We start from the raw sequence: 25,145 nt of genomic DNA, 5'->3' as shown, positions 1-25,145 counted from the left end.
GCTGGTTCTGAGTTGCAGCATTGTTTAACAGACTCCGTTTGCTGACGTTGAGTTAGTTAAGCGTGGATCTGTAAGCAGCAGTGGGCTCTTCTAGAACTTTGCCGTTCGCAAGTAGAGCTGAGCCATTGGTCTGAATTGCTTTGTCCTTTCCTCTAAGGTGCAGAACATTTTTTGCAGCTTGGAAACAAGTCCCGTCTAGCTCAATGGAGTTTACTACTAAAGAGGAAACATAAAGTATACATCTTGGCGCAACTCCCATGCCACCACCTATTTGCATACTTTGATAGCGCTCAGGTTAGCCTCTGCCCTGTAATCAGCTAAAGACTCTATGGTTACCAATCTCAGGGGAGGGCCAGAAGTCCTTCCGAAATTACAATTGATGTTCAGACTAGCGATCAATTTCCCTGCAGCAAATACAAGTTTTAGGGCAGACTCTAGCGTCAGATAATTTCTCAAGCTACAGCTGGCAACCGCTAAAGGAACAATGGGACTATCATGGCGATCCAGGTTGCTGCCAACTGTTATGTGAGGCCTGGCGTTCCGTAATTACAAACTACACAAATCAGTTCCCTTGGAGGAAATGGCAATTTCAGATGGCAGACCTGGAGGAAATGGCAACTTCAGATGACAGTACGTTAGGAGAGAGGAGCTACTTCTCTCTCCTAAGGTACTGCACTTAAATCTCTAAACACCTCCCCAGCTAGAACTGGAAACCTTTGCAAGGAAAAATTGTATGGGTGAGGTGAGATTTGTGCAGGCTGAGAGGGGCATCTTTGTCTTGAGGCTTATTGGGAATCTTTGTCTTGAGGCTCTTTGGTAGTTAGCAGATGTGTGTGTAATTGGGGTAGTTTCAGAGGGTAGCTATGTCAGTCTGCAGCGAACAGCCAGATACAAGTCCAGTAGCACCTTAGAGACCAATAAGACTTTCAGAGTATGAACTTTCAACAGTCGAAGCTTGTCAGTGCCAGTGTGGTGTAATGACTAAAAGTGGCAGCCTCTAGTCTGGAAAACCATGTTTGATTCCCCACTTATGTACATTAAGTCAGCTGGGTGACCCTGGCCAAGACACAGTTGTCTCGGAACTCTCTCAGCCCCATCTGCCTCACAAAGTGCTTTGAGACTCCTTAGGGTAGAGGAAAGTGGAGTATAAAAGAGAGCTTTGACTCTCTAAAGCTCATATCCTGAAAAGCCTATTGGTCTCTAAGGTGCTACTGCACTCAAACCTAGCTGTGCATGTAATGAATGCTGTTTGGAGATGTTCATAGGCATTATTTTGTCACATAACAATACTATGTTAAATTGAACAATATTCATTTCCAGGTTAAGTGTTCATAGGATTGCAACTGTGTTTTCTAATCCTAATCATATTTACTAAATAACCCCCCTTATTCCAACAGGTTTATTTCCAAGCCATAGCAGAATACTCTGTTCTGTACTCTGGTTAAGACGAATATATTCCTGCTTGTGCTCATTCCAGCTAACCATTGTCCCAGTTTGATCCTAAGCATTGCATCTAGCCTTCCAGTATATTGATCAATATTGCATGCAAATTCTCTATTGCAGGAACTCTATGAATAAACATCATTAAAGAGGTATCTGTGGAAAATTTGCAGCAGCTATTGTGTGAATCATTGCAGTGTAGTGGATTAGGATTTCAGAGGGCTGGGTTTCCAGTTCCATTCTGCCACATAAATTAAGTGGGTGACCTTAGACCACTCACACACCTCAGCCTAACCTCCCACATAGGATAGTTTTTGTGAAGATGAAATAGAAGAGGACAAAATTAAAAACTACTTTTTGCCACATTGAGGAGAAAAGGGAGTAGAAATAAGAAAAACATTACAGGATGGAAGTAATGTGTTAGAATTATGGTGAGGGCCTTGGAAGGCAGTCAGTAGTCAGGTAACTATGTAAGTCGATTAGGGTTGCTGGACCCCTCCTGATGGAGGGGACCCTCACTACAAGACCCCCAGTGAAGGAGAAATCCCCCCACTCATAGACACTGCCCACCCAGCCACCAATAAGCAGGCCAGTGGAAAAACTTAACAGTGGAAAGAGGAAAGTCTAAGCCATGTTGCCTGTGTTGCACAGGAAGTGATGTCATCAGAAGCAATGCTCTGGTATTTCAGCAAGAACTCTATGGTGGAAGCCAGTTTTACCATAGAGCTTGTACCCAAATATCAGAGTGTCATCAGTAAGTCAATGACATGATGTCACTTCCTGCGTGACACTGGTGATGAGGCCTAGGCCTTTCTCTTTCTCCTGTTAAGCCCTGGTATAGTCAATTACAATTGTGTTGAAACAGGTTGTTCTCCTTCAGGCCTGTAGCCAGAAAAGTTTAGAGGGGGGGCACGGAATAAAATTTCTGATGGAGGGGACCCCCTGCTCTGTCACCGCTGCTCTGGCAGCCGTGATCTCCCCACTGCTCTGGCGGCCCCTGCCCCCATCCCTGGTGTCTCCCCCTCCCTCCCACCCACCTGGTGAAGCGCCAGCTCCTGGGGCTCTTTTAAGCCCCCCCCCCACGCCAATCAGGTGATCGGTGGGAAAAGCTGCGCTGAGGCCGGCGCTCCTATGCCGGCCTTCAGGTGCTCTCTGGACCAGCAAGCTGCTGAAAAAGCACCTGCCGCCTCTGCTGCTTCCTCCCAACTTCCCTCCCTGGGAAGGGGCAGAGGTGGCAGGTGCTTTTTCAGTGGCTTGCTGGTCTGGAGAGCGCCTAAAGGCCGGCATAGGAGTGCCAGCCTGGGCAGGGCTTTTCCCGCTAATCAGCTGATCGGCGGGGGGGGGGATTGAAAGAGCCCCAGGAGCTGGTGCTTTACCGTGTAGGTGGGTGGGAGGGGGCAGGCACTGGGGAGGGGGCCGCCAGAGTGGTGGGGAGATCAGGGCTACCAGAGCAGCGGCGGCAGAGAGTGAGGGCTGCCAGGAGGGGTCATACAGGTCGAAGGGGGGTTGGTGGGGAGGCTGGGTCTCCCTTGGCCCCCACCCTGTGGCTACAGGCCTGCTTTCCTCCTCATCTCTGTTTTACCTGACACTAGGATAAATGAATGTGATATAATGATTACCTAGACAGCAATGAATCATAGCTAGCTGTGCATTCTTGCACACTTACTTGTTCTGCTAGAGTAGAAAATGGTGGGAAAGCCCCTTAAATCTTTATAGGAACAGAAACTGAAGAGTTAATCTGTATATTCCTGCTATGTACAACATATAAATAGGCCACTGTTTTTTAGTTTCATACTGCAGGACTGTATGTGTACTGGAATATCATGTATCAACACTGCCAAGGAGGCAGTATTGGCTCCTCCAGTGTTTGCAATACAAATATTGCAGAACATTTTGGAAGTTCAAATTGAACACAAATTAATAATTTGCACTATAATAATCTGGGACAACAATGCAATCCATACAAAACGGACATTTAAGCTTGAATGCATACCATGATCTATATACACAGAGTGGCCGTATCTCTGATGCAATAAATATTTTGGTGGAGATATTTCAGCAGACCTGAAGTATTTCCATTTAGTATCTTCTTGTATTTTATCCCACCTTTTCTCCAAGGAGCTCAGGGCACTTCTCCTCTCCATTGTTTCCTCACAGCTCTGCTAGACAGTTTAGGTAGGCTAACACTGACTGGTCCAAGTTTACTCAACAAGCTTAATACTTGATTGGAGATTTGTATCTGAATCTCCCCAGTTTTATTCCAACACTCTTGCAATATATGACATTTTCAACCTATTAAAATTGCTTTCTCTGAAGAAAGTGTCGCTGAATAAGTATGTTTAGAATTTCAGAAAACTACAGGTCAGTAGTAAATCATGTTATGAACAGGGTCCTTAGCATCTGCATTATCAGCTACTAGAAAATATTTCTACCTGAGATTCCGTGGAACTGCAGACAGTAGACAGTATTCAGCAAAATGGACATTTTTGGAAAATGGAAAATTTGACTCTATAACAAGTTATTTTATAGACCGGGGGTGGGGGGAGTCAGCCTTTTTGAGTGCAACTAATTCCTATAATACAGTGTTCTGGAGTATTCTTTGAACACAGCTGGCAACATGTATAGTCCTATAGTGGAAGCTGGTGGAGAACTTGTGTGAAGGCATGCATGTATGGGTTTTAAGCAATTATGAACTCTTAAAAAAACATAAGTGAATAATTCCAAATACAAATACTTCCATTTAATAACAGGAAAAGAACATACATTTGAAATTTTATTTTGTTAATGCCAAGAGCTTTAAAATGGGGGTCGCCATTATTTGACTCTGATTACTAGTAAATTTCCAAATATTCAGAAATACTCCATTTATTTTGCAGCCCAACGAGTAGGCATTGGTTTTTAACTGGATACTTCCACTTTCTACAAGCATTTCTTCCTGAGAAATAATTATTAAATGGAAAGTGCTAGATGCTGCGGAAAGTCCCAAATTTCAAAATACTTCTTTCCATTTTTGCTTAAGACTTCTACTTATTTCCATTACTATCTACAGGCACTACCGGTACCATACGAGTACAAACTCCTTTTCTGTAGTCCAGCACAAATGGAAAAGGCAATTTAAAAAAACTCTCCAATGCATCTCACAGAAAAGCTAAAGCATAAGAATGACTAAAATGGCTATTTGTTAAAGTTTATAAGGAAGTGATACATTCCTGTGATACACACTTCTTCATTCAAGCAGGGCTCCAATCTAGCTGGTGTTAATCAAGTTTAAATGTAATTAAAAGCATTAATACTTGAATTAGTTGTAGCTGACTTGCTCTACCAGTTTCAATAGGACCTAGCTATTTTAAGCTAAATTGGGGCCCAGGGGAATATTTCAGTTTAACTAAAAGTAGCATTGTTACTGACTTGTTTATGTTTAATTTGATTTATACCCTGCCCTCCCCAAGGTGGGCTTAGGGCGGCTTACATCAGATCATAGAACAATGATCGCAATCATAAAATCAATAAAATCATTAAACAATTAAAAACAGTATACAGTTGGTGCTAGATTAGATGTTACTCATTCTCAAGACGACAGTTGTTTCAGGATTCTTCCAGAACTTGGTTTGAAATCTGTAATTTTAAGAACTCTGATGTTCCCTTTTACTTGTTATAATCAGGAAACACACATATATGCATATTTATAAGAAAAAAGCTCCATATTTACAACTATAACTTCTTCTCCACCTATCCTAATGCTCACAAAAGTTATTAGAAACATAATATGTTGTATTTTACCTCTTCATATTACTGTTACTTGGTTCATCCCAGTACCTGTTCCTAGTACATTCTCCTTGGCACTAGCACAGTACTTCCTGATTAGGAGGCAATGGGGCCTTAGACAAACTGAATTATCCCAAATGTCCAATTCTTTATTTATTTGAATAAAAGGGTTATGTCTGTGGTTATGTCATGCTAAGTGAGCCAATTATTCTTTGGATTGGATCTTACTTTGAATTGACCTCTTTGCAACCCCACCCCTTTTTAATCTTGCTTGATGTATTTATAGGAACAGAATTACCATTTAACCACATTCTAAACAGCCTGATTTTGTAAGATCTTAGAAGCTGAGTGGAATTGGCCTTGGTTAGCATTTGGGTGGGAGACTCCCAAGGAATTCCAGGGTCGTGTGACACAGAGGAAGGCAACAGCAAACCATTTAATGTTCTGAAGTCAGTTGAAGCATGATGACACTTCACACATACACACACACAGAGGCTCAGCCTCAATTCTAGCATAAGTCTTTCCAGTATTCTATCCATATGCATCAGATGCAGCTATTTCTGAACCCTTTGTATCCATATTAGACACACAACTAAGAGCCTAGCAGCTCTACAGTATCCTTTAAATAACCTTCACCTGGTCTTTCTTCATGGGGTAACTGCTCCATTACTGCAGATGGCACCCTATTTTGTGAGGAAAGAATCCTATGCCTTTTGATACCCAGTTGCTTCACTCAATTTATATCACCTAGTAAGCACTGTGCAGTAATCAGTAAGCACTGTGCAGTAGGATCTGAGAGATCTGGGTTCAAACCCCCACCTCACAAGATTATTGTCATAACAATAAAATAGAGGGACAATGATCCTGTATGCTGCTTTGGTCTCCCCAGTGAAGAGAAAAGCAAGATATATGCATATGTATGTATCTAAACGAATAAAATAAGATGCTGAATCACAAATGCTTTAAGGAACAGTGAACACTCCTTCCAGAAGTATAAAAGGCAGTCAATCCTGTCAAATTTCTATTATAATAAAGAATGTAATAGCATCAAGTGCAGCTTTTGCTGAGCTGTTCCTGAGCCCATATTATCTAGCTAAACAACCAATACAAGAGTGAACAACAAGAAGTATATAATTTACTTTGAAGATTTATTGCTGAGCCACTAACATCTAGGGGGAAATAGAATTAAGATCAGTTGGGCTACTGGCAAACAGGTTAGTTTACAGAATTCCTTGCTCCAAGGAATTAACATGAATTATGATACTGACATACAACATAATGTAATGTCATTTTAGAAGGACCCCTCAAGGAGTAGGGAACAGTATTGTCAGGGAAACTTATCTGAGCTTAGAGCATACTGGCAGCTAAGTTCTATCCAAGTGGCTGCAGGATCAATTCTCATCCTAATAAGAGGATGTCAGTTGCAAGCACCAGAACCTGGTTTAGCATGCCTGCCTGGCAGGGCTTTTTTTTTTTTTTTAGCAGAAACACATAGGAATGCAGTTCCGGCTGGCTTGGTGTCAGGGGGTATGGCCTAATATGCAAATTAGTTCCTGTTGGGCTTTTTCTAAAAAAAAGCCCTGCTGCCTGATAATACCAATGCTAGGAGGCTGCACCCAAGCAGGATGTAACAAGAAAAATGCAGTAATAGTAAGGGAAGCCTGGAACTGCTGGAAACTTCCTCCACTGTAAGAGACCCCCAGTGACTGAAGGAATGAGGCTCCTTATTTATGTATATTGTGGTTTGTTTTATTTTTTGCAATTAAAGTGTATTTATACTGCTATAGTGCCATGCCTCGTGGAGCATCTTTTGACCATCCAAAGCAATTTGAAAGAGCCCTTGTCTCAGGCAAGAAAATGGGCACTGGCACAACAACTAGATGCTGGAAATCCATTGTGGGAATTATTTCAGCTATGGGGGACCCCTGATTTAGAGTGGGAGCCATGTGTGGAGATGACAGAGACTAAACCCTTTTTTTCCTACATGGTTTCACTAATTTAAATTGGTTTTTCCATACTGTTACCCCCCCCAGGGGTAAAAGCAGTAGTCAAAGACTTCAGTTGGTAAAGCCATGCAGAAGTGGAAGAATTAATCACCCTCTTTCTCTTTCCATGCAACCCTGATCCAAGATCAGACCCCTCACATGTGTAATTTAGCTCTGAGTAATAAACAGAGACCTGTGATATTGGCTGGTTTGACAGGCATAGAGAATGGAATGCATGCGTTTGTTCTAAATAGTCGCAGAATTTAATGCAAAGATAACTAGTTGCTTATGCTGCACTGTCAAGAGCTGTCATCAAATGGATTGCTTGTTTTTCAAGACCAACTGTCTGCAGGATTTTCAGCAGTAAGGATATCCAAATTCTGTAATTATGCTTTGGATATCCTTACTGTCTGTAACCTAAGAACTCTTTTACCAAGCACCTTTTATTATAGCTTATTTGAAATGTTAGTTGTATGTATGTATGGTGTTAAAGGTGCCACTGGAATCAAACTTCATTCAGTAACTAATACAGTCCCTGTGGAGAAACGCCATCTGAGAGTGTTGGTGCTTCATCCAAAAAGGCAGGGATCAGTAAATCCATTCAGCCGGCTTTGTAGCCTTCCCCTCACTCCCCCCCCTCCTTTCCAGAGCCAAACCAACAACGCTAGGGGGAAAGTCTCCTAGAGAAGCAGGAAGTGCGGTTGTTCTTGCCATGTGCTAGGCAGGAAGAGTTTCTCAGTTGGAAGCCAGCGCTCGAGCGAGCATGTGGTGAGCAATGGAGGCTCCTGCCGGGGAGGCCCCCCAGGCAGGCAGACTAAGTAAGTAATTCAAAAAGGGCAGGGCATGTTTAGATCAGGGCCAACCGGATGCGTTTATAATCAACTTTTCTTTGTTATGCTGTTTGCTGAGCTGTGCTGTGCTGTGCTAACCTTTTAAATGCAACTGTTTTTGTTTTGTTTTTCTTCCCCTATCCTTTTCCCTTTTAAATAAATGTTTTTTCTGCTTTAAATGCTGGCAGTTAATCTCTGTACCACCTAGATCCCCAGACCGCTTTAGACCACGCTGTGTTAAGAAGGGGGCCCCGGAGAAGGGGGAAGGCATGCAGTTGGATAAGGTGCCAATCCTCCAGGGGTGCCCCAAAGAAGCGCTGAGGTCTCTGTGAAACCCAAGTGCAGGGTGGCAGAGGACCTTGAGGCCTAGCCTCATAGCAGGAGAGGGGGATTGGGAGTCCTGTTCCTCTCAATCTGAACCCCGGGACTGAGCAGGTGGTGGCAGCGAGCCCAAGGGGCAGGAGGAGACATAGCTCCCTCCAGGAGTTGGCGACTCAATAGGGAGCTGACGGGACCGGGCCTGAAGGCAGAATCGGGCCGGTTTCGTCACACTTGGCGGCAGCGGTGGGATGAGAACAAACAGAGAACTTGATTGGCCAGGCATTTTTGGTTTTTGATGCGTGCAAGCACCCAGAGGAAGCAACAGCGGTTTTGTTTTCTTTTCGGGTCAACTGGAGTAGGGAAAGTTTAGCTAGTTAGGATGGAGCGTGCTAAGAAACTGGAAATCCTGAAGATGACAAAGCCACAGCTCCAGGAAGAGTGCGCAAAGCAAGAGCTGGAGTGTGACAACCTGACTGTAGTAGATATGCAAGTCCTCCTGTTGGAGCATCTTGAGCATGCAGGGGCACCTGCAAAAGTGGCCCCCACCCAGTCAGAAGCAACCTTGCGGCTACAGATGGAACTGGAGAGAATGCGTATCGAGGCGGAACGAGAGAGAGAGGAACGACAAGCAAAGAGGGATGCAGTCCGCAGACGGGAGGAACGAGAGAGAGAGGAAAGACAAGCAGAGAGGGATGCGATCCGCAGACAGGAAGAAGCAGAGATACGCAGACGGGAACAAGAAGAGCAACGTCGCCATGAGCTTGAGGTGCTACGTCTGGAAGCTGAACTAAGCAAAGAGATCCAAGTCACCCCCAAAGACTTTGCAGTGTACAAGGAGGGAGAAGACCCCTCCATGTACCTCTCCAACTTTGAGAGGGCAGCCAAACAGTGGGGGATTGCAGAGGAGGACTATATGTCTTACCTCTGTAGCAACCTGACTGGAGAGCTTTCAGCCATCTATTACAGCATGCCTATGGAAGATGGGGGGATAACTTTTGCGGCCTATAAAGCCACTGTATTTAAAAGGTTTAAACTGGGGCCAGACCACTCCCGAAAGCAGTTCAGGGGTTTGGCTCCACAAGAAGGTAAATCCTATTCTGAATGTGGGGTAATGAAGGAACAAACAGTTCCAGTGTTACTGGGCCGGGATTTGTTGGTTGGCCAGTACTCTATCAAGGCTGTACCCCGCAGCCAACCCCCCAGGGGAAAGTGGGAGGAGGGAGGCAACTTTAAGGAAGCCACCTCACCACCAACCAGGGAGGGGGAAATAGCCCAGGTTATTGAGGACGAAGAGAGGGCAGTCACCCAGGAGGGGGAGGGCCAGCCTATCTCAAGCCCTGGAGGAGGGTGTTCCCAAGGGGAAGAGGGGTGTAGCTTTCCCCAAGTGCAGCAAGAGGCTGTCGATGTTCCTAGCAAGGAAAGGAACCTGTCTAGCATAAAGGATGTGCATGCTGAAGAGACCAAGGTGGAGGATGGAGATTTCACAGGAGGTTCTGAGAGCAGCAAGGCTAATGTGGGCTCAGAGGAGCACATAGCTGAAGGCTTGGGGGAACGGGAGCGGTTCCAGAAGGGGGTCCGGAGCGGCCTTAGGTGGGAACCGGTTCACCAAGTAGCTGTGGATCAGGAAGTGGGATCGTCCGAGACGCTCTCAAAACAGGTCGTCTTGAAGCAGGGCAGACAGGAATCCTGGGAAGCTGTGGAACCTTCCAGGCAGGAAGGGGGTCAGTTGGGTAGTGCTGAAAAACCAACCGAGGGGACTGAGAACCCAAGCCAAACCCTCAGGGGAAGGTGGGGGGAGGAAGGCAACGTTAGGGAAGCCACCTCACCACCAACCAGGGAGGGGGAGGACCAGTCTGTCTCGAACCCTGCAGGAGGGTGTGCCCAATGGGAAGAGGGGTGCCAATTTCCGCAAGGGCAGCAGGATGCTGTGGAGTCTTCCAGGCAGGAAGGAGCTCAGTTGGCTGACATTGAAAAACCAACTGAGGGGGCGGAGAACCCAGATCAAACTTTGGCTGAGTGTTCTGGAAACAGTGGGACTAGGGGTGGCTTGAAGGAACAGATGATAGGAAGTCTGGGGCAGCCAGAAATGTTCCTGTCTGAGGTTCAAAGTGACCCTAGGCTGGATCCACTGTGTGAGATGGCAAGGGACCAGAAAGTGGAGTTCTCAGAAGCTGAGACAGGGGATAGGGTGTTGGCTTTCCTGCCACTTCATACTGGTGAATGGAAAGTGGAATGGGAGGGACCCCATGTGATTGTGGATGACCTAGACGAGGCTACTTATGTGGTGGCTATGGAGAAAATGGGAAAGGCAGTTAAAGTGGTGCAGGTGAATGTACCACAGCCAGTCTCTGCGAGGTCCATGGTGGTGCACATAGGTAGGAAGGAAGGAGACAAAAAGAAGCTGGGACAGCAATTGTTTGGAGCACCAGAGGTAGTTTTCTGGGAGGACAGAGTGGACAGAGGGAACATTCCACCAATGAGGGATAAAGAGGCAACTGTGTGGGAACTGGGCAGTTTCCAACTTCAGATGTGGCGCCAGGAATTTGCTCCTTTGATGGGCCACTCACCCCAGCCACAGCAGCAACGGAGGGAGAGCACCAAACTCCAGAGGTGGTCCTGGGAGACGGAGGAGTACATCTTAAAGACTGGACATTCCTTCTGAATGCAGCCATGCAACGTTTTGTCCAGAAAGGACATGGGCACCTAGGGTGCTGGACTTTGTGTATTATTGGAGAAATACCTGAATGTTTGTGAAATATTTTGGTTAACGGGTTTCTCCTTGTTTGTTTGGATTCTGCTACGGGGTCACCTCTGTAGGAGGCAACCCCTCCGGCTCAGAATTTAAGGAGGGGGACGTGTGGAGAAACGCCATCTGAGAGTGTTGGTGCTTCATCCAAAAAGGCAGGGATCAGTAAATCCATTCAGCCGGCTTTGTAGCCTTCCCCTCACTCCCCCCCTCCTTTCCAGAGCCAAACCAACAACGCTAGGGGGAAAGTCTCCTAGAGAAGCAGGAAGTGCGGTTGTTCTTGCCATGTGCTAGGCAGGAAGAGTTTCTCAGTTGGAAGCCAGCGCTCGAGCGAGCATGTGGTGAGCAATGGAGGCTCCTGCCGGGGAGGCCCCCCAGGCAGGCAGACTAAGTAAGTAATTCAAAAAGGGCAGGGCATGTTTAGATCAGGGCCAACCGGATGCGTTTATAATCAACTTTTCTTTGTTATGCTGTTTGCTGAGCTGTGCTGTGCTGTGCTAACCTTTTAAATGCAACTGTTTTTGTTTTGTTTTTCTTCCCCTATCCTTTTCCCTTTTAAATAAATGTTTTTTCTGCTTTAAATGCTGGCAGTTAATCTCTGTACCACCTAGATCCCCAGACCGCTTTAGACCACGCTGTGTTAAGAAGGGGGCCCCGGGGAAGGGGGAAGGCATGCAGTTGGATAAGGTGCCAATCCTCCAGGGGTGCCCCAAAGAAGCGCTGAGGTCTCTGTGAAACCCAAGTGCAGGGTGGCAGAGGACCTTGAGGCCTAGCCTCATAGCAGGAGAGGGGGATTGGGAGTCCTGTTCCTCTCAATCTGAACCCCGGGACTGAGCAGGTGGTGGCAGCGAGCCCAAGGGGCAGGAGGAGACATAGCTCCCTCCAGGAGTTGGCGACTCAATAGGGAGCTGACGGGACCGGGCCTGAAGGCAGAATCGGGCCGGTTTCGTCACAGTCCCTATTTTATATATTTCACTACATTTCTCTACATTGTTTTCAAGGAAGTATAGTGTGTATTAGATAGGAAAAAGTGCAGAAATATACCATAAACACTTTTTCTTCAGCCATGGTGAGGCAAGCACAGATGATCACAATGTTGTGACAGGTCTGCTTTTTTATGGTTGACTGGGTTAGAAAAAGAACTGTAAGAATTCCTAAAATCAAGTGATTGCCTATGCCCCTATTTTAAGTTTCCAGTGATCTCTAACAGTGCAATCCTAAACAGTTATGTCCTTAACCCTATTTACTAAACACACTGAGAGGACTGCAATTTTGTTTAGGATTGCAGCATAGTTTACTGCATATGCACACATGCAGGAAGTCCTAGCTGAGCTTTAACCCAGGCTGCTGCCAGTTCAAATCTCACCTCAGATACTACTCTTACAAATTGTACTAAATAAGCAGAGTCAGGACTTTTTTTCTGGAGCGCACAGGAGCGGAGCTCAACCTGGGCTGGCCAGGGCTCCATCCAGCCTGACCTGCCATGTGGCAGCCACATGCTCCCAGAGCAGGTGATGTGGCCTAATATGCAAATGAGCGTCTAGTGGATTTTTTCCTACAAAACAAGCACTGAGCAAAGTACTCCTTTCCTGAGCATGGAACAACTCAAAGAAACAGTATAAGATCAGAAAATACAGAGAGAGCTGGCCTACAGAATCACCAAGAGTGTCAGACACAACTCGTTTCCAGCACCAGCTTCTTATCTGTATTATGAAAGGTAGGTGTGACGGAACCGGCCCGATTCTGCCTTCAGACCCGGTCCCGGTCAACTCCCTATTGAGTCGCCAACTCCTGGAGGGAGCTATTTCTCCTCCGGCCACTTGGGCTCGCTGCCACCACCTGCTCAGTCTAGGGGTTCAGATTGAGAGGAACAGGACTCCCAATCCCCCTCTCCAGCTCTGAGGCCAGGCCTCAAGGTCCTCTGCCACCCTGTACTTGGGTATCACAGAGACCACAGCACTTCTTCGGGGAACCTCTGGAGGATTGGCACCTTATCCAAATGCATACCTTCCCCCTTCCCCAGGGCCCCCTTCATAAAGCAGCGTGGTCTAAGCGGTTGGGATCTATGTGGTACAGAGTTTGACTGCCAGCATTCAAAACAGTAAAAATGTTTAATAAGAAGAGAAAGAAAAATAAAAACAAAAACAGTTACATGTAAAAGTTTAGCACAGCACCTGATCAGCAACAAGAAGGACAAACAAAAGATGGATTTAAACGCATCTCTCGTCCCTGGTGTAAACTGGCCCTACCTTGTGAATGACTGCCTGGGGTCCCACAGGTAGGAGCCCACAGGCTGGCAACCTCTCTTCCTGAGCACCAGCTGAGAACTCGCCTTTTCCCGCCTAACTCAAATAAATAAAAGAACTTCCTGCCCCTCTAGGAGGCTTTCCCCCTAGAGTTGCTGGTTTAACTCCAGAAGGGGGGGAGGCAATGAGGGGAAGGCTAAAGAACTTCCTGCCCCTCTAGGAGGCTTTCCCCCTAGAGGCGCTGGTTTAACTCTGGAAAGGAGGAGGGGATGAAGGGAGGCTAGGCCAAAGCCTGCTTTAGTAGTTTAATGTTCCCTTCCAACGAAGCACCAACATTAACTAAGATGGCGTTCCTCCGCAGTAGGAATCAAGGGATAAACATATTTGAATAAATTCATACACAATATACAAAGTAGGGTTTCAAGTTACTTTGCCGTCATCAAAAAAGGAGGGCTACATAGGGTAACACAATCAAGTCAACACTGAGAGCCACTGTTGCATAACTGTTAAGAACATAAGAGAAGCCATGTTGGATCAGGCCAACATCCCATCCAGTCCAGCACTGTGTCACAGTGCCAAAAACAAAGAAACAGGTGCCATAAGGAGTTCGGCAGGGACACTAGAAGCCCTCCCACTGTGCTCCCCCCAACCACCAAAAATACAGAACATCGCTGCCCCAGACAGGGATTCCAACAATACACTGTGGCTAAGTCACTGATTGAACTCTGCTCCATGTTTATCCAAACTCCTCTTGAAGCTCTTTGATTATAGCCCCTGTGGCTGTGAATTCCATGTGTTAATCTCCCTTTGGATGAAGTACTTCTTTTTATCAGTTCTAACCCGACTGCTTCCCATTTAAAATTTAGATTTAGTCAGATCCCTACTAGGTCATGAAAATTACCAGGTGACTGCCACTGTCACACTACAGGTGTCACTTTCTTTCACCCTTATATACCTTAGAGGGTTGTTCTGAAAATGAGACAGGGGACTAAACACACCAACACGAACTCCTCGCTGCACAGAAGTTTGTTTGTTTTTTCGTATTCCTTAATTAGTTTATCATCATTGCCTAACTGGATCGCTGGATCACATGCAATCCGGACAGGGGAAGGAGAGCTGTACACGAGAGAAGAGCAAAGCATAAAAGGCCGCCACTATGATTTGACTCTGTTCGTCCTTCTAGTTCGATAGGTGGGCAGAAATACAATAGACGTCGATATGCTTAATAGCACTGCTGTAGCTTCCTTCACACTTGTGCAAAGACAGAAGACGTCAGCTGTAGCCTTTATCTCATTATCTGCTCAGATCAGGCTCCACATCACCCTTTATCGAACCAGTTGGAGGACAAACTAGAACTGCACCCACCCTGCAGAAACTAAATATACTAACTTCTTTACCGCCCGTAACCGGACTGCGGCCTACACGACACTTCCGCCTCCGCAGCCACGATCACGCGACGCCAGCTACCCCCTGCATTGAATGAAAGCCTTAGGTGACTGCGACTGCGCTTGCTCAAACGCTCCCATTCTCCCCCTCCCCCGGCGTTTCTTCCCTAAAATGAAAAGCGCCTGTGCGGGGAGGAGACTCCTTCCCATAAGAGAGATGTATTTACGCCACGCAGTCACTGCATGGGCAACTCCCTGTGCAAGAGCTGAAGGGAAAAGGGGTGGGGGCAGAGAAGAAGAAAGTTGTTGGGTGAAAAGAAAGAAATCACGGTTCCGTAGTTCTCGCGAGCGTTCAATTCACAGGCTGTAAGCCGGCTCAGAGTGGCTAAGCGTCGGTACGAGAAAGAAGGAACGCGCGCATCTTTCTGCGCGTACTCGTGACAGGGACGACGGCGACGTAGTCTCTGCCTCCGAGGGAGGTGCTTGAGAAGAGGTTCATCCTCACACTATGTGTCGCCGCCGCCGCCGCCTCCTGCGGGACTAACAGCGGCCGAGCGGCTGCCTCAGTTTCGCCCTGCCTGCGGTGACGTTGGCTGGCCTGGGCCCGAGGAGCCAGGCGAAAGTCCCTCCATGAACCTGCACCAGGTGCTGACGGGGGCCGTCAACCCCGGGGACAACTGCTTCTCCGTGGGAAGCATCGGAGGGCATCCCTTCACGGTGAGCGAATCTTCTTGCCGGCTCCTATCAGCTTACTTCTCTCATCCCAAGATTGCTTCACCCCTCGTCTAACTTCCTCCTCAAGGTCTGGCCATGCTGCCATGCCATTTCTCTTGTCCCACTTGGGGCACAGCTTGGCCTCGGCTAACGAAGAGCCGGGTGGCTGATCAAGCAGGCGGTGTGCGTCAGGGATGGAACTGGTGGACGGCTGGCTAGGCAGGTGCCTTGTTGAGACAAGCACATAGGATCCATCTGCTCCACCTTTTTGGTGTTAAAAATATGAGGTTAGACCGTCGATTTCTATGTGCCGGGTCAGGTGAAGGCTTCAAATCCCGCCCCTTCCTCTTCTTTCTCCCCCCCCCCCCGTCCCGGCACCATTTCTTCTGCTCTGTACTGCTAAAACAATTTGTTGGCGCTAATAAACCACATAAAAACTGAGATCAATTTAAGAGAGAGAGAGAGATGATGGGGCTTAAATTCGCTTTCATTTTATATCCCTTAAACCCGGATACAAAAGAAAGGTATTTCTCTCATGCTCGGAGGCACTTCCTTTATTATTTTCCTTATAGGCCGAGCATAAGGACAGGTTCAGAAACTCAGTCCTAGCTTAAATTGAGCACTAGGTATGAAGTAAGTTGTATGCTACAGACAATTCTTTAACAATCCTTGTGGCCGTGGGCATCATTAGAACGTTGTTCTTGTTCTTGATTTTTAATAGATGCTTCTGTTGATCTGTGTGCTAGAATCTGACAACATTTAGAACTGAGTTTCTGTAACAAAAGGCAATATACTTGAAAATTAAGTTTGTGACTTGTGTAGTGGAAGTATTCCATATTTACATAACTATACTTGTAAAAGTGTGTGTGGCACTGCCACCAAGAATGAAAGGAATTTTCTACACAACAGGTAGATTTTTTTAGCATTTTATAGCTGATGATATTTAGGATAGTGCACCATATTTATGTTATCTAAAAAACCCCATCATTTTTATTATTACTGGTGTTTTATTTTTTGGATATAGGGGACATCTTTTCCCTGTATTTTAATGCTATCAAGTAGTGAAGCAGTTAGCTATCTTTCTAAATAATAATCAGAAAAAACTTTTGAGCTTTCATGCATTCCAGGATAGTTTCTGTCTTACTTCTCAGTGTTTTACATAATCTGTTATTTGATTATCCTTTGTTTTCATTTAATCGTACGTTTTCATGTTCTATTTGTCAGCTGGTCACTTTATAATGAAATTGAGAATGTCATTTTTCAGGATATGGTAGCATTGTAAAACTGACCACCATTTCTATTGTAATTTGTGTTTGCCATATTATTTTTGAGATGTTAGAAATTGTATAACCACAGTGTTTCATTCAAGACATCCTTATTCTGACTTGCTGAGTAGGAGGTCTAGATTTCCACAGGTAACCAGTTATTTAATACTGCATTTTGATCAGCTTTGTAACATCTCTCTTTTAATAGTAGGTTATACAACGCCTAAAAAACAAATGGTCACCCTCACTGGTCTTCAGACATGGCTGTTATCCTCCATTTTTTTAGAAGCTTAAAAGTTCCACTGAAATGAATCAGTCATAAAAATGAAATTCAAATTACAATGTATTACATTGCTAACTATGTGTTCAAGATAGTGTTAGTATGAGTTAAGTTTTAAAATATTTGAATAATTGGGTCCTTACATCTGTGTTGATCCTCAATAGTTGAAGGAATACTTAATTTAAAAAAAAAAAATGTTTTCTGCTAATGTTATTCTCTCCTGGATTGTGGCTGTGGAATAGAGGTTCATGCCATGTAGGGCCAAGCTAGATGTAATGGTGACTGACTTGCTTCTTTTTATGTGTCCACGGTATTTACACAGTTGTCCTGTTCATGTTCGTGTATGGACATCTTGAAGGTACACACATATATCTGTAAGCAAGAACCAATGACTGTGCTTAGATAAATATGTGATTTTGATCAAACATTTATCTGTACATATGTTGAATGTACTTAACACATGTATAAATAAAATTCAAATGTACACTGTCTCGCAGATTGTACACTACATAGATTGTACGTGAAAGGAAATCAGAACATTCTCTTAAGTGGTTGTTCCAAGCACTTTTTTGTCCTTCTCAGTTCCAGTATTAGGCTAAGAAATGAGACACTGAAAGAGATACTGCAAGGAAGTAAGGCACAAAAGAGGAGGAAGGCTCGCCCCTGTCACCTGAATATACTATATGCAGATAAAGACAGCTCCACTTCCTCTCTCTTTGGACATATGAGTGATGTCCACATTGGCCCATTATATAATTCAGACTTGCCATGTTTGTTTGTGTAATATTTTTCACAGAAAGCTTAAGAAGCACAGTGTATAAAAATGTAGAAAACTGTGTGAAAGTCATTTTTAACTTTTCATGCATGCATAGAAGTGGAGAAAGACAAGGGTTATGACCCTCAGTGTCGAAGCTCTGAAGGTCACTTCCCAGCATCTCCAGTTTTTAAAGGATCAGGTAGGAGGTGATGTGAAATACCTCTCTGTTTGAGATTATAGAAAGTTAATGCTAGCCTGAGTAAACAGTATTGACCTTGATGGACCAGTGGTCTAGGCTTCAAATACTGGATAAAATGACTTGGTTTCATTGGCTGTTATGGGAATCAGCAATACATACTGATGCTGAAGCACCTTTTTCAGGACTATTGCTGAATAAACATTTAAGCAGATGAGACTGGAAAATGTAATTATGTTGCTTGTCTATAGAGCTCACAAAAGGCATTTTGAAAATTTCTTGTTAACAAGAGATGCTGTTTTCTGTATTGATATGGAAAGGAAAGGTCCCCTGTGCAAGCACCAGTCGTTTCCGACTCCGGGGTGACATTGCTTTCACAACGTTTTCACGGCAGACTTTTTACGGGGTGGTTTGCCATTGCCTTCCCCAGTCTTTTACACTTTCCCCCCAGCAAGCTGGGTACTCATTTTACCGACCTCGGAAGGATGGAGGCCTGAGTCAACCTTGGGCCGGTTACCTGAATCCAGCTTCTGCCGGAATCGAACTCAGGTCGTGAGCAGAGAGTTCAGATCACAGTACTCGAAGATCCTTACTGAATTTTTATACACCCCAAAATTGCAAGCAATGCATAATATTTGGAAATGACTTTTGTGGTTACAAAATAAAGATGTTTTCACATGAAACGTTATGTTGAATACCATTCTGGATAGGAATTGTTTAATTTGTATTTAACAAATTGCTTAGATCTGTACCTCCCCTTTTCCAGGCAACTGTGCAGAAAGCACAATGTCTGGGTGGAAAGGTGCAGTAGGCAGGAAGAAAAAGATTACAGCCAGTTTTCTACATTGTATTCTGAAGTACTATTAAAAAGCTTCATATCTAAACTTTGGCAAAATTGAAGCATGTGACATTTAAGCAGGTCTTTCTTTGTAGAGAAAGTCCAGCAAGAACTCATTTGCATATTAGGTCACACCCCCTGACACCAAGTTATCCGGAACTGCATTCCTGTGTGTTCCTGTTCAAAAAAGCCCTGCATTTAAGCATGCATGAGTGAGAACAGAACAATCTGCACTATAAGAATATGTATGTGTTTATGCGTTTAAAACAAGCAAACCATACAGACCAAACCTGAAAAGGCAATTTAAGAGTAAAAATGGGAGCCTTTTCCTGAGCTAGAGTAGTTTCCTGAATGTTTATGAAGATTGCTTTCACTTTCAAAGTCTAGGCATATGAACTGACTATATACTGTACAACAGAAGAAAGGTGGTGTTTTAAAGATTAATAATACTTATTTTAGCATGAGATTTTGTTGGTCAGAGCTCACTTCCTCAATGCTTTACACTGTGTCAGATGACTGGACTGTTAGCAAACCCCAGGTCTTATGCAGAAGAATTTTCTTAAGTCTGCTACCCTGAGTCTCTTCACCTAGAGATTCTAGGACTTGAAGGAGAACTTTGTGCATGCACTGATGTTGTGGTAGACGATCATTCAAGAGATGATAAACCTTAATAGAGTCAGAAAGGCCTGACATACTAGCTAAAATCAAGTTTAAATATTTAGCATGTAGGTCCGCATATAAATAGCAGTGGAGATTTTGCAGTTCCAATGCAACCAGAATTGCAAAGACAGGTCCTAGCCAAATATTCATTTTTATTAAACCTACCATATAGTATGCTTATGGCATTGCATTAAATATTGCAAGGTCTCCAGGTTTGGGAAACTTGTAGAAGAGATAGTTAAGGCGCCATCCAGCCTGTAGTAAGAGGAACCTCATTGATATAGGGAACTTTTCCCCTTCCATGTTTTTACTATGGCATCAAATAAAATTCCTGTTTATCAGTGTTTGACTGGTTCTTCCTGGTTTTAAAAATGAAAAAGTAAGCATAAGTGTTGTTGACTAAATAGTCCAAGAATATGGTAATGTCAACATTAACTGCTTGTTGGAGTTGCTGCATTGAGGTGATTACATCACAAATAGCTTAAGGCATTTTTACCTTAGAGGTGACTTGGAAGAGCTTTTCTTTACTTGCTGAAAGTTCAGCTCCTTTCCACCTCTGTTTTCCAGCCTTATACAGCCAATGAATAAGCAAATGAATCTGAGATAATTACTGCATGGAAATAGCTAAAATTTCTTTTCCGTATTGTCACCATTGACATATTTGGGGGAAAGCGATGTTGGAGGTGGTCTTTGCAACAATAATGAAATATTTTAAATAATATTGTAAAGGAAGGTCAGCTTCAACATCTCTTCCCCCTAGTATATCAATGTTGTAGAAGCGGAGATTACATTTGATCTCCATCCCCCCCCCCCCGACAGCCCTTCCGTTCAGACCCCAAAGCTGTAGCATTACAGATAAGTTGTACATTGAGTGGCTAGAAAAAAGTCTGAATAACTTCTGTCTTAATAATTTCAAAGGGAGTGCAACCATTGCTTTTTTGTCCTGGTGGGTCTGATATCACCTGAGATCATCTTTGCACCTAGCGCAGTATAACTTAATTAAGGATACTATCCTATGCGTTCTTATTTGGGATTTACTTCTTAGAAGGTAAGCATAGGATCAGGCTGCATGCCGGAACACCTTTTCTTTCTGCTTTAAGACTGCTGCAAAACTACACACTTGGCTTTTTCATGCCTAGCAAGCAATGTCCCCACCTCCTGTTTCTTTTTGTTTTTCTCATTACATCTAGTGTGAAGCCAGTTCTGTTGAACACACACACAAACCCTGCTTGCTCCTTTGAGATGTTTTAATTGGTTCTCTTAAAGGTATTGTGCTACTGTTGCTTTTGATCTTTTTTTCCAGATGAACTAACATGCCTTCCTGCATATTTTGATTGATTTCTCTAGTGTTTATCATACTGAATTGGATTTTAATTTTTGTAACTTTTATGAAATGACAAATGAAATGACAAAACATTTAAATTCTCTATCATCAGGTTCAATGGGAGAGTTCACACTACACTAAAAAAGCACTTCGCAACTGGATTTTTACTGTGTAAGAATAGCAGAACTCCAGTTGCAAAATGCATTATTTTAGTGTACTGTGAATGCACGCAGTATTTTAAGACCCAGCACAACATTGTTAGGTAATAGGTTGTGGATAGGTGGAGAAAATGCCAGAACGTTTCGTTTCCTGCACCACATTTTTAGTACTTGAGATTTTACTATTTTGGCTAGGTAAGTCATACTATTTGTGGCTACATCCCATAGTGATGTAGCCACAAATCTCTTCCCCCTAGTATGTCAATGGTGGGAAAGTGTATTGGAGGCATTTCCTTCATTCTGATGCATCTGATCTCAAACGTGTTTTCAGTCAATACATGAACATTTTATTTTTGTAGTTACCTTTTGATGACCTAGTCCTAAACAAAACACTTTGTTGCATGCCATTCCTTGGCCCAAGTGGACTCAGCTTCGTTTTACAGTATAAAGGCCAGGTAACCTTTCTGTGGAGTTTAGCTTTACATTTCTCTGTACTATAGTGAACTAACTTCATATTCGTGTTGAGCAAGTATATGTTGTTAAATAAAACAGTGTAGTGATCATTTGAGGAAAATTCTATGATTGGAGAATAATGCTGAATTTGGTAATTAATAGGGTACTATTAAATCTAAAGGGCATCAGCACTGAATTAGGTTCTTTGTCAACTGTGTTTTGTAAACAAGTCATTGTCCTGCAGAAACTATGTATATGTAGGATAGACATTGTTATATGTATGTATATAATGGATAAACGTGAAAAGTTTTCACGTGTGTACTTTACCTAATGAAACATTTTGGTTTGCAGGGTTGTCAGTTATTGAAATTTGTTATGTACTGTTATTGTTATATTTGCACATTAGCATGTTAGCTGGTTAGCCTGGCACTTCCTGTGCAAAATGATATCTTATAATGCACAAAAACTGTTCAGGAATGATTTACACTTGACTTGGACTCTGGTTGCAAAGTGGACTTTTGGTTCTTGAAAGCTGATGCCAGGTTGATCTTTAAAAAAACATTATAATCCACTGGTTTTGAATGAAGAAGGTGACCTGATTTTTATTCCTAAAATATGATTGGATAAATTTGCAGGTCTTGCCATAATACAACTTTCTCAAGCACTCAGTACAGCACTGTTTCCCATTTGCAGGGTTGGGACCTGGCACCAGGCCACAGAAGCCTCACTACCGGGTCACAAGAAAAGCCAAAGCTAGCCCCGCCCCCAGCAAAGCATGACCTCTGCTCTGCTTCCTTCCTTTCACCATCTCTCTGTTGTGCAGAGAAAAGCTAGCCTTGAAGACTGACACAGGCTGCAAAGCCTGAGCTCCATTTGACTTTCTTCCTTCCCCTGTCTCTCGGTTGTGCAGAGAAAAGCTAGCCTTGAAGACTGACACAGGCTGCAAAGCCTGAGCTCTGTTTGACTTCCTTCCTTCCCCCGTCTCTGTGTCGTGCATAGAGGAGCTGGGCTGCCTCTCCTTCCTTCTTCCCCTCTCCCAGTGTTTGAGAGAAAAGCTGGCATCTACTGGCACTTTAGATCGATGAAGTGTTCTTCAAGGTATGAGCTTTCATGTGCCTTGCAGTATGTTCTTTTTGGGAGATTTCCCGGGAAGCCTGGGCAGCAAAGAAGGGGTGTGTGTTTTTTTCAGCTGGGAGGAGCAGGGAGTGGGCATTCCAGTAGCTATTTTTTTTACCAAACGACCCCTGGGCAGAATTTTTGCTGGCTGGGGCAATCTGATGGTGAGTAAGGCTTCCCCCCCCTTTGTCCTCCCTTCTTTCTTTTTCCATCTGCAAGGGATGCTCTGTCTGTATTATTGGTGCTGGGGGTGGGGGGAAGCAACAGTGGGAGGGCTTCCAGTGTCCTAGCCCCACTGGTGGACATTCTGGTGCTTTTTGGGCATTGTATGAGAGAATTTTGGACTGGATGGTCCACTGGTCTGATTCAGCATGGCTTCTCTTATGTTATTTTCCTTTCCCTTTCCCTTCCCTTTCTTTCTTTCATTTTTACTGGATGAAACTTTTCTGTTCATCATACTGTTGTTGCAGACATAGGAGCTGACATGAAAAATTGGCACCCCCAGTTGTAGCCAGCTGGCCTTTCTATGAGATTTCTGTGAGAGTGAGAGTTGTGGGGCAGAAAGAGATTATTGGAGATTACTGCTGTATATCGCAACAGCGCTGGAAATGATGATAACATGAATTTGGCACCATTTTACTGGTCCTGCTTTTAACAGCTGTCTGACACCAAAATTAAACTCCTCCTGTAGATATTAAAAGGATGAAAGAAGTTCACTGGCTAAATATCTGTACAACAGGTTGCTTTTAAAGGCATGGGAAACACAGCCAGTAAAAAGCTGCAAGCCCGTCATAAATACTATCCTTTTTGGGATAACTGCAGAAACGCTTGTATGAACTTTATATAACTTGAAATTAATTCATTAATTGCAGTACAATTCTCTGCTACCTTTCACAGCAATTTCCCAGTGTTTCAGTCAAGGAAAAGTATGAAAAATAGCTGTGAAAAGATTTTCTTGAAACCAAGCAAGTTTGGTTGTAGCTTGAGGAAGGGTTTCAGTAGTAGCAGCTGAAGGAAGGGCCTACTAAATGTGTCAGCATATTTTGAGGTACAGCAGCTACCAGGGCCCAGTGTGGGTGGTACACAGCACTAGTATTCCTGATGGCAATGGCAACAGCACTCCCAACTGCATACACTGGCCAGTGCTGTTGAGGAAGGGGTGTATAGGTGGTGCAGGCAATTGAACATGGGCATTAGGAGTGCTTGCAAGCTGGAGAAGAACACACAAACAGATAGGTGCATGCAGGTGTGAGGGTGGAAAGAGAGGAGCCTGGGAATGTATGAAAAAGTTGCAGACCACCCACTTTCCACCCCCGTTTTGGCTCAGCATGAGTTTCAGAGAGATTTTTCTGAAAACAAAGTTACTTCAGAAGAAGAGGCAGTTTTGGGGGAGTGCCCTGGAAGTGACATCACAGGAAAAGGTGGAGTTTTGGTTCAGTGTGCCTTGGAAGTGACATCACTTGGCCCTTGACCTGGAAGTGACACCACAGGAAATAACATAATTCCTGTCTCCCGGCTCCACCCACAAAGTCTTCTGGCTCCACCCCTGAATTTTAGTGGGCCACGAAGGAGAAGTGTAAAAATAACTGCGCCACGAGAAAGAAAAGTTTGGGAAACCCTGCAGTACAGCAACAGCATAGGATAGAAGATAATGAGGTGCCACTGTTGTGATCTATAAAAAGTCTGTCATTCTTACCAGGTGACTAGGAGGCAACAGGCTGAGTAGGAAGAAAGAGAGGTTAGGTGAATATCATTTGGTTATAAGCAATTAGATTTAGTTAGGATTCTTGCTCCCATCCACAGTCCAGTACAAAGTGTTGGTTATTACCTTTAAAGCCCTATATGGCCGAGGACCAGCCTACCTAAGGGACCGTCTCTCCCCATATGAACCCCAGAGGGCACTGAGGTCAATGGGTAAAAATAAAGTGACCATCCCTGGGCCGAGAGAGGTCAAACTTCAAAACACCAGAACACGGGCCTTTTCAGCCGCGGCTCCGGCACTGTGGAACCAACTTCCGGAGGAAGTGCGGGCCCTACGGAACCTTGACCAGTTCCGCAGGGCCTGCAAGACCGCCCTTTTCAGACAAGCCTATGCCGATATCGACTGCTGAGTTGCTAAGAATAAAGAACCGCCATCTATAATACGATCACAGAACTATCTAAACTGGCAGAACCAGCGCCAAACAATTTTATTGCTGCCAGATATATTTAATGTAATTATTTTTCGCTCCATAAGACGCACCTGAGCATAAGACGCACCTAGTTTTTAGAGCTGTTTGTGTGAATTTAGAGGCATTTGTGTGAATTTTTTGCAGTATTCGCTCCTTAAGACGCACACACTTTTCCCTCCACTTTTTTTGGGGGGGGAAAGTGAGTCTTATGGTGCAAAAAATACGGTATTTTAACTTAATTAACTGGTTTTTATGTTTAACCCCTTTTTAATTGTTAAATTTAAAGTTTTACCTATTTATGTTAATTGTGTGAAATGTTGTTAGCCGCCCTGAGCCGCCTAGGCGGGGAGGGCGGGATATAAATAAAATCTATTATTATTATTATTATTATTATTATTATTATTATTATTATTCAAAGAGTGATAAACAAGGGGTGATATAGGTGGGTAGTGAAGCAAAAGAACTAGTTCAGTATAAGGTATGCTTCTGGGCATA

General features: G+C 44.1%; 1 protein-coding gene across 3 annotated transcripts in view; it reads left to right on the top strand.

Annotated features, from left to right (window-relative positions):
• Nucleotides 1–14,939: 14,939 nt before the first annotated feature.
• Nucleotides 14,940–25,145, top strand: part of DMXL1 (Dmx like 1) — a 209,517-nt gene continuing 199,311 nt past the window's right edge. For 2 of the 3 annotated variants that reach the window (XM_060235556.1, XM_060235559.1), the window contains exon 1: nt 14,940–15,435. In XM_060235556.1, coding sequence (XP_060091539.1) covers nt 15,349–15,435 — 87 coding nt within the window. In that variant the 5' untranslated portion in view covers nt 14,940–15,348. The remainder of the gene's footprint in view (nt 15,436–25,145) is intronic. The other variant, XM_060235558.1, reaches the window with a different exon arrangement.

This window comes from Heteronotia binoei, chromosome 4 (assembly GCF_032191835.1).
Source record: "Heteronotia binoei isolate CCM8104 ecotype False Entrance Well chromosome 4, APGP_CSIRO_Hbin_v1, whole genome shotgun sequence".
Taxonomy (NCBI): Eukaryota; Metazoa; Chordata; class Lepidosauria; order Squamata; family Gekkonidae; genus Heteronotia; species Heteronotia binoei.
Note: the sequence above shows the minus strand (reverse complement) of the source record. Positions and strands in the feature narration are given on the sequence as shown.